A 14,710-nucleotide genomic window follows, 5' to 3' on the forward strand; every position below is an offset into this window, starting at 1 on the left:
CTAAATTATTTTTGGTTATGTCTTTCAGAAGGTAGATTATCTGGTGAAATTGCCAGAAAGGAAAAAAATTGTGAAATTGCCTTTCTTCTATTTGGTTCAGGCTTGGTAGGTTGCATTTGCAAGCTGTTCTTGTGATTAACCCATTATGATACAAATGGAAGTTCTAGCCAAGGTGAGATTTGTAAAATGTGAAGTGAAAACAGCATGGTCAGAGTAAAAGCAGGCGGTGATTGATTCTGTTTTCTAAAACAGGTCTCCTTTTAAAACTTTTGGAGATGCTAAATTGAAGAATTCAACCAAGTGATTTGTTGAGAAGGACAAGCTCCATTCCAGATACCTGCTCAATCAAGAATGTCTGGAAGTCTTAGGCAAGAAGATTTGCTTTCATCTGAAGGAGAGGCTCAAAGTCAGTAAGATAAACATCAGACTAAGCTGTTAAGACTGAGCTGTGTTTCCAAGGCCAGTCATGTCAGTATAAGGACTGTTGAGCCACATGCATTATGCACATCACACAAACATTTGGACTGTATATGATGCACTTCCATAAAGCCTGCAGCTTATTCTGCTAAAGCACATAATCATATTCCCATTTGGGTACATGTTATACATGTTTTATTTCATGTATATATTTCACTTCCCGATTTGAGATGCTGATCTCATCTGGCAATTTGCGGTGAGATTCATGAATCTCATGAAAGCAAAAAGTAGCATAGGATCCTTTTATGTTGTGTGAAAGGACAGTTGCTGAGGCAGCAACTTAGGGAAAACTGCTAGCTGGCCAAGAACATCTGCATTCAGCTCAATATGGTTTGTGTTAATGCACAAGCACTATAAAACAAAGGAAGTATTTTAATAAGTTGCATTTTTTACTTTGGACTTTGCTTTTACAGTTTGTTACTAAAGTTCTGAATAAAACAACTGCTTTATATGGTATTGCTGGATTTCACTTACTGAAGATGGAGTTACTTTACTGACATGGACTGAACTATTTTCTAGTTATGGTCTGAGACCTGACATTTGGAATTGTCCTAAAAATACTTCTCAGGTGCAGAAACACCCTCTTAAGTTCACTTAAGCAAGATTCATTATTTCTATTACACCACTATACAGTATTCTCCTATATCACTACATTAATTTTTCAGTCCTTTTTATTGACCAGCTATGATGAACCAGCCTTCAATATTTCCATGCTGTTCTGTAATGCAGTAATGTGTACATTTGAGAAACTGAGAGCTCTATTGCATCCTCCTGTTAGAGGAATGCAATCTTAGCCATGCAGAGTTAACTAATCACAAATTTTCCCCCACATCATCTACAATCAGTGGAAAGACTCCTGTTCACTTTCACATGGTTGTAGCCCAAAGCCCCTGGAAATGCCTCTGTCTTTGATACTTCTTTGGCAGGTCTTGTTTGGGCTGAAAAATCAGAAGAGTGGAAATGTTTCTATGTCTGAATCCACTTCTTTTCACATCCTTGGAATGCTACTGCATGTATGGTCTGGGTTATTTTCCCACTACGTGCTGCTGTGTGTGCAGAATATGCATTTGCTGTAGTGGCACAAAAATCTGTAATTTTGTACTGCTCAAAAAATGAGAAGCAATTTTAGCACAGATCTTCAAAGGCCATCTTATAATGAGGCTGCAAAGCAATGTGCTCATTTACATTTATATTGGGAAACCACTGGCTTGACTTTGCTTTCACATCAAAAGTCTGCCGAAGCAGATGAGACACACAACTTTATAAGGTTGTTTACTTCGTTTCAGATTTCTTTCACAGTTTATTATTTCTTCGGCTTTCCAGATTCATGTTCCACCCTAACTGCGTATTTAACATTCAGATCCTACTACTTGTGCTCTGGAGAGTATGTATCTTTAAACTGTTGCATCTGGACATAGTAAAGGTTCCAGAATCATTGATTATCTTTCTTTGATTTGTGTTTTAGTATCAGAATGATGCTCAGTTACCTAAGACAGTGGCTTTTACTCTCCCTCCATGATCTGCAGAAAAGAACTGCCAGCGAACATACGCAAACTGGATTGGAAAATTTGAATTAAAAACAAAACCAAACAAACCTTATGTCTGATTATTTTCTTCCTATGCAGCTGTGAGCAGCCACACCATCAGAGATGGTTTTAGAAGTCTCAAAAGACTGTTGTGGCACACACCTTGCAGACTTTGCAGGCAGAAAAGCAAGTCCTATGTCTCATTTCAGAAAGTTAAATTTAGTTCCTGACAAGCTGACTTATGATAAACTGGAGCAGAGCTTTGAAAGCAACTCAGTACCTTGTACACTCTATGGCAAACAGCCACAAAAGTCCTTGCTGTTGCAGGAAGCAAATCTCCCACTGCTTTTGCAGAACAATGGGCAGGCATAACAAAAATGCTAGCAGCTTGAGTGGCCTGCTAGGTTGTAGGATGGGTGGGGTTTGAAAAAGGGTCCCCTTGCCAAAATTCAAGAGCAATTCCCTTAAATCTGATGGTCTTTAGTTAGAAATACTGATTTTTTTCCCCCTGTACTATTAATTCCAGTGTTTCTGGAAAGGCTGGGAAAGAAAATGATGGGAGAAATCAACTGGGTTTGGGGGAGGTCTGAATTCTGCCTTCACAAGTTTTCCCAGGAAGAAGTAGATCTGTCCCAGGGGCTCAATTATCTGTGCGCTTCAGTGTTCTGTCAGTTTCTGTGACTCCCTTTGCTCTGGTTTTGCACAGTGGTTCAGAGAGAAAAGAAAGCATCAGCTTCACACTAATTGCACTTCCTCTGACACCAGCAATGCAAATTTTTTCCAACATCCCCCTGAAATCTAATCACGTCATGCCTGAATGAAATAAAATTAATGGAATTCTTTTGGTATAGCTTTCACTTTAACTATGTCACTGTTAAGATTCAAAGGACCTACTTTTTATTTCAAGGGCCATTTACACTTCTTTGGCAAAGAAACTGCAGTGATAAAAATGTATCTTCCATCACATAGTGTAAGTGTGAAGAGGAATTAGCCACACAGAATTTTCATTAATTAATAAAATAAATAAAATAAAATTTCACACATAACAAAACTGTTCCTGGACATACTACTAAGGTATTTTCATATTTATATAAACGGCATTGCATAGTTTCTGAAAATTTCCACAATATCATACACTAATACTACAGAAGAGATCAACTTAAAAAAGAATGCTAGTTTGTTCCAAAATGTCCCAGTATTGCGTCAATTAAATTGCCTTCCGTTTTTCTCAACAATTTGCTTATTAGCTTTCTGATTCCTTTTTTTTTTTTTTTTCATTTTAAGTGAAATGATTAGTTAAGAGGTGAAAGGAATGTTTTAGATTTAAGTGAAAAGACCAATTAAAATATTTGTCCCCTATCAAATATATTTTTATTCAGCAAAAGAATTTAAACAGAGGAACAGCTTCAGTGAAACCTAAATTCTTAAATTGTTATGGGGGCTTTCATAGAACAGATCTGAACACAAGTACATTTTAAAGCACTTTCATGAATCACTGTCTTAAATATCTGCTGAAATACTATCTTACTTACTATTCACTGAGACTCAAGCATGTTGCTTTCTGTGTACACTAAAGCACCTTATCAGAATTCTTCCTGGAAGGTTGTCACCTCTAAGGAAGGTATCAAGAATTGCCATGATGAATATCCTATGTAATGACAGATTTATATGGAATTTGGCTTTGAGCATGGCCATCATCCAGTCCAGCAATAGCTGTCTTCTAGGGACAAAAGGAAATTCCCTCCTAAACATACTTCCCGTTCGGTAGATCTAAGAAAGAAATCCTTTTTATTTACAAGTGTATTTACTTCTGAAAAGGGATAGAAATTCATACTGACCTTGGTCACTTCTGTTTTAATAACCTAAGCCTACTGAACTGTCAGGAGTCAAATACTCCCCCATTTTTATATCCAAGGGTACCCACATGGGAGTGCTAGTAACCTCTGGTATTTCTCTCAATAGAATAGAATTGTCTGACAAATATAATACTGGAAAGATCAGTCTCCAAGATTTGCCTAGTTGTCTCCTTGAAACACTGCAGTCTAAAGTGTTACAAATATATGTATACAATATGTGCTTGTATATTTGTGTGTGTATCTGGTGTGCACAAGAGAGATGTGTTTGTTTATAGTACACAGAATTTCTGGTTCCATTTTTGTGCCACAGAACTATTTCTAAGCATCTTGCATGGATATAGTAGACCTCAAGAAGGATTCAATAGTTCAAGTTTTGTTCAAATGCTCCTTACAGGAAACCTGAACTGAAATATGGCTTTAAAAATGTTAATTCTAGTACCTTCTAAGGTCTTTTCTCAAGATTCTGATGGTAAATATATGAGTACCTACCAAAAACTAGTAGGATAAAATGGTTTATTGAGCTTCAGAATGTACCAGTCAAAAATCAGAAAATTAACAAAATGTACCTTAGTCTAATGTAATTGCTCCCTTTAAATATTAAGAGAGCAAAATCTGATTTAGTGGCCAGTGGTTTGAAGAGACTTTTATGGCTTGATATGCCAAACCCCAGGAGCTGTGTGGTTAGAATAATAACTAATAATACCTGGTACTACTGGGAGCTGTGTATAAGCTATGTACTTCTCCAGCCTGCAGTTGGGATCAAACTGTAAAGCACAGAGAAATTTCTGAGCAGACGTATCTGCTAGTTAGAGAGGTAGAATCTTAAACTCAGAACTCTTAACTAACTCTATTCTGCCAGTTCCAGAGGCAAAGCCTTTAGAATTCTCCACTCATATTCCATCAGCCACATCAGAAAAGTTTGTACGGTAGTAGTATTAATATTTTTAAATGTGTTCGTATGTGTAGCCCTGGTTTGTACCTGAGATGTTTTGGTTTTCTGAAATTCTTTTCCCAGGGAATTTTCTGTAAACAGGAGAAATGTTTTTGTAAACTGTACTTTGTTTTCATTCCTTTTCCTAGGAGGGACTTCTTCTTGACGTCCCTCTGATCTGACCAATGTAATTGAAGAAGTTTGTCTTTGTTTCACCAATCAAATTAGTCTGCGTAAAATAGTATAAAAGAGAGACACATCCCAAAAATAAAAGAGTATTTTTCAGCCTTCTGCAGTTGGAGTCTGTGTCGCTGTGGTGTACATACGTTTGAAACCATCTTTGTTCACCTGAAAATTCCCCTGGCAACTTTAGAGGGAGCATGCAATGAGCATTTCCATAGCAAGTCACACCCACATTGCATCCTTGACTAAGAGCTTTAAGCTTGTGTGCTTCCATTTCATACAGCCTGACTGGAATTCCATTCCTAAGCAAACATTCCAAAGCATATTTTATTACACTTCTGTTAAAACATTTCAAATTTAAATGACAACAAAAAGAAAACATTTATTGCTGTAATACATAATAACAAGTGAATATTATTAGTTATTTATTATTTACTTTAAAAACCCTAAGAACTAAAATAATTTGATGATTACAGAGATGTTAGTATGTGATTATACAGTGTTTTAATCTATATTCATTTTATACACAAAATAAAGTTCATGAAACAGTAAGCAGCAACTCTGCTATGCATGTGTATTAGCTACAATTAGCAGCCTGATCCAGAAAATGCTGAGCACCCTCATACTTTGACCAGTCAGTGTGAGAAGATGGTCAGCAGCCTTCTAGGATGGGGCCCAAATGATGCACTGGAAGGAGTATGTGAAGGCAATGACAGTATTTTAACATTTTCTTATGGAATCTCTAAGAAAATACATTTTCATAGTCATTGATAAGCACCAGCTCACAACACTGCATGTGGCTGCATCACTTGCACATTACATTTCCTGACAAACTGCATATACAATACATCTAGAATTCTCAGTATAGAGAGAACTGCAGCACTTACAAATTACCACAGGGAAAATACAGTTTATAGTAGCATTTCCAACAGTGACATTGCAACATTACTTTAGCGACTATGTTCCTTATGCAAAGGAAAAATAAAAAGTAGTCAGTGACATACTTCCTGAAATGTTAATACTGGCTTTCAGGTGTTAACAATCTAAAGTGCTTTCATGTTTCATACAGTTTTAAAAATTTTCAATTTATAAAAAAAAAAAATCCCAAATATTTATAAATTTGTTCAATGCATTTATGAACGTACAATTTAGTCTATTCCTGTTTCCTCACCAAAAAAATTGGCATTGCCATCTCCCAAATCTCTCTTTTGAAACCAAGTCTGTGAATTTGTTCCTTGAATATAAGCATCCAGAAAATAGCAAATTCCAGGGATATCACTCGGAAAATTTGGTGGAAGTTCCTCTCTTGATCGTGGTGTGAACACAAAACCTGGGTAATCCTTTAACAACCTAGAATAAAAATGAATCAACTTGATTAAAAATCAATCAGTCATTAAAAAGTGCAGATATTCAATAATTCTTCACGTATGGCAGGGAGAATCCAATTTAATTTTTATAGCTATTTACTGGAAATATAAAAAATAATGGTTACTTGGTAACCTTGATAACCTATTAACTTGTGCAACAGTGCAAATAACAATATTGCCTCCTTTTTTCTTGTCAGTGTTTTGCATGTAAGTGCTATGTTTGTTGTAAATATTTTCAAAAATTATTTAATGCTGAAAACTAGCTCACATCTGCACATCAAATGCACCATAATTAATATTTCAAAGAATGGAGTTCTGTGAACCTTACTAATTAAACTAGTCAGACCCTCTTATCAATTCTAATATTATTTGCTTTTTCACAGATTGAAACAGACTGCTAATCTGTAGGGATAAATGTTGATAACTCATACCAAAGCTTTCACACAATTACTGCCATATCCAGGAGTTGTGCAAAGTGCACATAATGCTGTCAGTGTGTCTTTAGAACTGGTGAATGAATCAAAATTTATGAAATACCATACAAAAATGAGGTTAACACCTCATCCACTCAGAAAAAAAAACAAAAAACCTAAAAACTCCACAACAACAATAGTTTATCCATTAATCAAATTGCCTGTTTTCTAGGGGTGTGATTCAAAATAATTTTCCATATGAGTGGAATGGAAAAAACAATCACTTTTGGCCAGCCCTGTTTATGTTCACATACAGAAGCACTGGTCATGCTAATGCTCTCTCTGTGTTTTCAGAGTACCTGATCAAAAGGGTTACTTTCTCTGTGCTCTAATATCTGCACTACTTTTTCTAAATCATCTATCTAAGATCATCTAAAGCTTGGCACTGTCTGTGTCACATAACACATGCTGCAGGGGATGTCAGGAAGGATCCTGTGCCAAAATCTCTGATGTTGGATGCAGAACCTTGCCACAAGGCATTATCAGATATGTGGCATTGGGTACAAGCTGAGTAAGAACAACAGACTACAGTACAGGCTACACTGAGGGTAGCAGAGCTTCCTTAAAAAGTTAAAAAAAAGATTATAATTTTGCTTTTATTACCCACAAAAAAAAAAATCAGGAAGATAATAAACTACTACAGTGACTACTGCAGGTGGACATTTTACATACTGCACTGTACCTGTAAGTTGTTGGGCTGACATTTATTTTTCTAGGTACACTGCAAGACTCAAACTTATTGGCAAGGGTTACATTATTTCCAAAAAGGCAATAACGAGGCATTTTCACCCCAACAACTCCAGCAAAGACGGATCCAGAATGAAGGCCAATACGCATCTTTGAACAAAAGAAAGAAAACAGCATTATTAAGTAAAATAGAATTGGTAAAGTCAATTTTATAAATTATTCTTAATTAAAAAAGAAAGAATGGGCTGTGTGCTTTCTCTCATGTATATTAAACATGTGTAGAGGTGTTTTCTTCAGAACAGAATTCTGACTAAATAATGGCATGATCTCAGAAAGCTTCCATGTCTGCTCTGCATACTACTCTTTACATATCAAGAGAGTATCATACCATTATGAAGAAGTTGCAGTTACTAACTTTGAGTGTAAAAGCAGAAAAACCTGCAACAAACCCAAAATCCACCCACATAAAGTGGCTGAAATACGTGCATTGGAATATAAGTCTGATTCAAAGATGCCATTTGCGGTCACACCTTTTTTCTTGGCGATTGCTCTGTAAAATGACAGTAGACTATGTGACAAATTTATTGCTTTGCAGAGTAGCCAATGGTTTTTTGAAGTATTTACTTAAAATGGATGCATGCTTTCATTTCAAATAGATAGTTTCCTTCTAAGAGTTTTCTGTTAGGTACTTACACAATACAACTTTTTTCTCCTTATTTTAAAATAATTTAAAAAATGTAGTAGCAGCATTTGCATGTAAATTATAAACTTGTTATAGTATTGCCAGGATGTTTCCAGATTTTTTTAAGTGTAACCTAATTTGATACTTCAAAATACAAAACAGCATTTATTTAAAATACAATACAATGCTGTTCTGTGTCATAAATGTGGAGCATATAATCCTGTTAATAACCATTTTATTTGTCTTGGAACACAAGTATTCCTTAATCCAAAACTTAAAAAAAAAAAAAAAAAAAAAAAAAAAAGCAGCATTAAGCTATCTGGAGGAACAAATGGACAGATAAATGTTAAAAATTAGCAAATAAAAGACATAATGAACTGAGACACCTCTATTAAAAATACCAGGATGCAATTCCAGGCCATTTGAACTATGCTGAAGTTCTACATCATTTTTCATGCACACAGGCCTTTCTTTTTCTTTCTCAGTAAGAGATAATCCTATATGAAAATTTCATTACATATGTAAGTTCTCACTGAAAGGAAGCCATAAATATAATTACCACTGAATTTAACAGTTGCTGTGACAGCATTAACACCATTATCTTATGGTGGTTCAGTATCTGACTGTGAAACAAGAACAGCAATGGAATCCTTTAAAATGTGTGGATTACTACAATCAGGACGTCTTTGGGCATTCATATTCATAGCTTCTGCGTCAAAAGACTTGGAAGTCTAATTTGGAAAGAGGATTAGTCATTTCCTTAGAAAAGAGAATATTCCATGCCACTAACAGTTTTATTGCGGCTGAGACAAGAACTGCAGCGTGTCAGATTGTACCTATTGACTTGACTGCATTTGTCTTTTGGGTTGATTTTCAGATCTCTATTTCACCTTTACCGCTCCACAAAACTCTCATCCATAGATCTAAAAAGGTCAGCTTCTCCAGCCACAGTCACTTGATTCCCCAAATTCTTTAAGTTAATGCAATGATGTGAAATTTCCTTGAGACAAAATCCCACAAAGCCACTAAACAAAAATACAATAAAATGTATGACCTTGATAGGCTCTCCATGGGGAGATACCACCTCGTCTGACAGTTCCATCATCTTCAGGGCCATCAGTGCTATTTGAACAGCATGTGTTTCACTTTCTTTGTGTAAGCCTCCAGCAACACAGTAGGCATCTCCAATGGTCTCCACCTAAAACAGGCATATTTGTTCCTTACTCTTAGACAGTTTAATAAATATAAAAAGAACAGCCTAACTTCAGTAAGAATTATAGCTACATACAATTCTTGACCAAGTCTTAGTTTTGCTGCAAAATTATTTAAGTACTGGACAAATCCTGCAGTATCATGCAAAAGGGAAAATTACACAACTTTTATTTATTGCTGGGCATAATTCTAAAATACTTTTCCATTTTCATTTACTGCCAGGCAGCCCTGGCCACATCAAATACCTATTTACTCCAGAGTCAAAGCACTGTCATTGAAATTAAATTTTTAAACGGCCTCTTAAGTTTTGATGGGTTTTTTTCTTGGCTGAATGAACAACTGTTCATGTTGACTTTTTTGTTTGCTTTGTGATTTATTTTGTCTTTCATTTGAAAAAAGGTTTATGGCAAAATAATTCTTGGACCTCTATTATCTTCTATCTCACTTAGTCTTAATTTTCTTTCCTGCCCCAGAATCCCACAGAAAAGCAATGAATTGTGTACCTTGTAGACATCTAGCTCTCCACATTGGTAATCAAATCGAGTATAAAGCTCATTAAGCATGGTGATAACCTGCATAGGTGAGCATTGGGAACAGATGGCAGTGAATCCAACAATATCAGAAAAAAGCATTGTGACATTATTAAATTTCTTGGCTTGTACAACTTGTCCCTGCCACAGCTGCTGAGCAACTTCTCCAGGAAAAATTGAAAACAGAAGATCTACAGTCTTCTTCTTCTCTTCTTCAAGTGCTTGATGAGCCTGCTCAAGGGTTGCTTTTAGCTTTCCTAACCTCTTCTTCAGTCCATCCTGGGCTCTGGCCTGCTCTCCTATCAGAACAACATCTCGTAAAGCATTGTGAATGGGAATATCAGAGAGGTACAATCCACGTCCTGTAAAATCTTCCAGTCTGTCCACACAGGGAGATCCCAAGAACAGAATGGCACTGGATTCAAAAATATAGATCATTTGGCCTTTAAGATCCATTACCTGAAACAGTTAAAGAAACAAGAACTCATGCAAAATATGTATGGCAATGGTCTAGAAGCAAGACGTTTTAGAGAAAATACATTTTGCTAAAATGTAAGAAAATCAAGACGGGTCCATAATTCTTATATTTTCATTTAGTTGCTTAGGGAAAACATGGGGTGCTGAATCACAGAGCCATCAAGTAAGTTCATTTTTATTCAGTCCTCTGGTACAAGAGGACTCCAGCTTCAGGCTAAACACCTAATTATGTCTGAATATCAGTTTAACTTAGGGAGAAAATAAAACCAAAAAGAATAATTTTGGGCATTTTCAGCAATTGATAAAAAGTGTTCCTACAGTGGCCTCTGAATTTCTACTAATAAGTGGTTCATGCACCACTTTCACCATAAGATAAAGTGAGAAAATCTGCTTCAGTACTCACTTCAATTTAAAATTAAAGGCAGAAATGGCAGGACTATCCATTTAATAGACTAAAAATGTTTTGTGTGAAGTGTTTTTATGTCCCTTCTGTAGTCTGTCGTGTAATATGAAAGGTGCTGCAGAGCTTAGCTTAACATGGCCTTGAAAGACCACTTTTTCAATAAAATCTGTTCCTTACTAATAAGATACTTACTAAGAAAATCTGTTCCTTACTAATGCATTCTTTGCATATGCAAGTACATGTAAAATCAAAGCCGACTCTAATACCACCCTTGCAATCATTCTAGTGCAGAAATGGATTGAGATGAAGTAGCTCCAGCTTTTAATAGTAGCCACATTAGTAACTGGGTAAAACTTTATTGCTGTTCTTCATTCAAGTTTTTGGAGTGTTGAGTCTGAACTGCTAATTCATACCAGAGTGCCTGAGGGGCACAAAAGCTGGGAATTCAGCTGGGACCAGGAACGAATAAAAACAGTCACTGAATAGTCAATGTTTTTACTGTCCCAGGTCATTTGTCACAGACCCAGCTTCAGCAAAGATAGTTGTAACCCCATCAGCTGAAACTAAGTGGAACCTTTGGTGATTGTATCTGATGAAAATATCGGAGTATCAAAGATATCAAAACACCAAAGGCTGAATGATCACAGAAAACATCTGTTTATTCTCCCCAAACCTAGAGCTGTTCCCAAATGACTCAGGGGCACTTTTCCTGCCACTGTCTGTGCTGAAGATGCCCTTATTCTCAGCAGCATGGCATATCACTGACTTCGTCTCAGTATTTCAAATTATTCAAATAAAATCTAATTTTCAGTCAGATTTTACTTGTGTAGAAGTCCTAAAGCAGAGTTTTGACTGAACACTAGCTTTGGAATCTGAATTACATTTGACTACCCAAATTAAATCACTACTGTACAATTGTACCAGATGCAGAAAATGCAAAATGCACCATCTTTTGTGGCTATTTTAACTCCATCTGAAGAAAACAAATTCCTCGTAGAAGTAATGGTGATAAAAAGTCTCTTACCATGGATGGTTTCATATCAGTATTATCCCATCTTCTAACTCGTACAGTAAACTGCATATTTAGCATTGTCATTATTCCACTAAAAGTGCAGCTTACTTTGGGGGTAAGAATTTCGAAATACTCTTCAAAATTTGGCTTAGCTTGAAATTCTCTCCTGGTCAAAAGTCTTCTTATCCCATTTCCAATTTGAAGAACTGACATATCCTTGTCAAACATAAAATGAAATGGGAAAGTCTTACAGAACACAGAGGCAGGAATCACAAGTGAAGACTGTGGTTTACATGGAGATAAAGAAGGTTTTGTACTTTTGACTTGTATAGAATACAGCAAATAAGGCTGATTAGCAAACTCAGTGCAGTCATTATGGAAACAAGGAGGCATGAGCATCACTTCCACCTCAGTTTCATACAAAATATGAGCTGCTGCTTTAATGATACCAGGCAGAATAAGACTTGTGATTTTCTTAGGAAAGAAATAATAAACATTTAAGAAGTCCTGATCTTTCTCCAGACATAATATGGAGGCATCTTCAAGTCTGTCCTTTTTTCCTGCTTCTTGGCTGTGGCTCTGCTTCAGCAGAGTAGTGAAACTATTCAAGAAGTCCTTAAGGGTACCTCCAATAACCCCTAATATGTGTTCATCCTCCTCATAGCATATTTTGAATAGCTCTTCACCAAGAGACTCCCGTAGAGACTCCACAGGAACACCTGCACAGAACGACATTTTAGTCAGAACTGCACTCATCATCCTGAATCACAGGCTAACCTCCACATTTTTCTCAACCTAAGCCAAAACACACTATTAATTTCCTTCCCTGACGGAGCATCGACACCTGAGAGCACTCTCATTTAGGAATCCTGGAAACAAGGCCAGGAAATGGGGAGACAATTGGTTGTAGTTTAGAAAGATCCAAGATTCAGTGTTCTTTGTGGAGATGTAGAAAACATGGATGCAAGTTTTGTCACAAGATTTAACTCAACTCCCTTAGATTGATAAAAAGGAGTAAAATAAGAAGTTAAAAATGAATATAAGAATAAAACAGGATCTGCAGATATAAGTACTATGCATAATCCAGTACATTCAATGACCCTGAGAATATTCTGGAGCACTGAGGCCAATTGGAACTGAATGGCTCAGATCTTTGTTAGTAAATTTGTTTTACCTGGATGGCTGCATGCAAACTGACTGTTGGGAATGTTCCGTTTCCCCATCTGTTACTGAGAATCCTTTAAAAAAGTTTTGTCTCTCACAGACCAAAGTGGACCAGTTTAACAGTTATATATTACAAATTATATAGACTTTTCTTCTGACACACAACAGTCTTTAGAATGCGGAGTAACACATTAGTAACAAGACTAATTTATATAAAATATTAAATATTTATAGAATAGATACTCATTATTTATATATATAATTAAACAAGCTTACATTACCTGCTGCATTAGCATGATCACTGATTATTTTTTCAAAATCTTCTCTATCACCAGTTTTTCTGCAAATATTATAAAATAAATAAATGAACCCCATAAATTACCAAAATAAACGTGGTAAAAATAGTAAGTACAGATGTTACCTACCTTGTCTTTAAAGTGTATGTACTCAGTTCTACTGATCAAATAGGAAATTTTTAATTAATTCAAAAAGGGGTCTTGGTAGGATCTTAGATTATTCTGTGCATTTCTGATAAATTAAAGTCTTGGTGGTCTGAGCTACAATTATGGACTTTGGTCAAATGCTATTGTCTGTCATTGTAACAGTCCTGGTTCTTTGTTTGGCTTGGGTTTTTTTTTTTTTTTTCTTTTCTTTTTTCTTGAAGCCAAAACTACATTTCCTAACATATTGTATAATGTAATTGGAATTTATACTGAAGCATTTTTGGAATTACACTGCATTTAATTCAAAGGAGGTGAGAATGTATTTCTGCTTTAAGAGGAAATACAAATAACAACTATTAACTTCAAAATTACTTGTTCATTGGTAGTAATGCAGATATTTGACAAAAAACTGCAGCCCTCTGAGGACAATAAATGTCCAACTGAATGTTTGACTCAAAGTTATGAAAACAACATATAGCTTAGACTAACCTCCATATAAGCAATAAAGTCCTGATACATGCCTTCTGAATTTCTTCACTTGGAATATCATAGGTAGATTTATATGCAAAAGCAATACAGACATTTAGATTTGATTTACATTTGCATTATTGCCTCCTTCAGAATATCACAGTAATTTTTTCTTTTCAACTAATACTCCAGGGAAGCAACACATAATTAAAGAATGGGAAAACATTCATAGCAAGAAGCCAGTCAGCAATTGCAAAGCACATCTGACCCACTATCTTTGGTTCAGTCAATGTATGTAAAGTGCTTCAAAAATATCAAGTATAATTTAAAAGATACACTGCAATTATCTATTCTTATCATGGTGAGCAACAGTGTAGTTTCCAACTTGATTATTTTTCTTCCCTTCAGAAAGCATATTTAAACTGATGGGCTTGTATTTTCAGATGCATTCAATAAACCAAATCCTCAATGTATCAGGGGATGCTAAGAAATTCTTACTTTCTACAAGGCTCAAATGATTAACACAGGATTAGTACTAAGAAGTGATGATAATTGAGCTGAGTTCCTGAGAAACAGAAACCAGAAGCCAAGTGAGCTCAGGCAAACATCCAAGTCAGTATCTGGAGTGTATGAGTGTTCACTGTATCAGAAACCAAACTCTTTTGTATAATACTAATTGTATTTAAAACTCTTTCCCTGGGATCTTAGAAACACTGGGCTAGATCCATATACAACCATATCTATTGTTCCATCTATGCCAAGCAGTCCCTGAGTTCCTCTGAAGTCCTTGCCTGTTTGCCTGTACAATTTGCCCTTTAA

At 35.8% G+C, this 14,710-nt stretch overlaps 1 protein-coding gene and 1 long non-coding RNA gene across 4 annotated transcripts in view; both read right to left on the reverse strand.

Annotated features, from left to right (window-relative positions):
- The window catches only part of LOC136360434 (uncharacterized), a 186,845-nt gene that overhangs the window by 45,911 nt on the left and 126,224 nt on the right, over positions 1-14,710 (reverse strand). The gene's annotated exons all lie outside the window — the stretch shown is intronic.
- Positions 5,287-14,710, reverse strand: part of GUCY1A1 (guanylate cyclase 1 soluble subunit alpha 1) — a 34,771-nt gene continuing 25,347 nt past the window's right edge. For all 3 annotated transcript variants that reach the window (XM_066317669.1, XM_066317671.1, XM_066317672.1), the window contains exons 4-9: positions 13,262-13,320; positions 11,829-12,535; positions 9,898-10,383; positions 9,237-9,380; positions 7,496-7,650; positions 5,287-6,323 (exon numbers count right to left, since the gene is read on the reverse strand). In XM_066317669.1, the coding sequence (XP_066173766.1) occupies positions 6,122-6,323; positions 7,496-7,650; positions 9,237-9,380; positions 9,898-10,383; positions 11,829-12,535; positions 13,262-13,320 (1,753 nt within the window). In that variant the 3' untranslated portion in view covers positions 5,287-6,121. The remainder of the gene's footprint in view (positions 6,324-7,495; positions 7,651-9,236; positions 9,381-9,897; positions 10,384-11,828; positions 12,536-13,261; positions 13,321-14,710) is intronic.

The sequence above is a fragment of the Sylvia atricapilla genome, chromosome 4, assembly GCF_009819655.1.
Source record: "Sylvia atricapilla isolate bSylAtr1 chromosome 4, bSylAtr1.pri, whole genome shotgun sequence".
Taxonomy (NCBI): Eukaryota; Metazoa; Chordata; class Aves; order Passeriformes; family Sylviidae; genus Sylvia; species Sylvia atricapilla.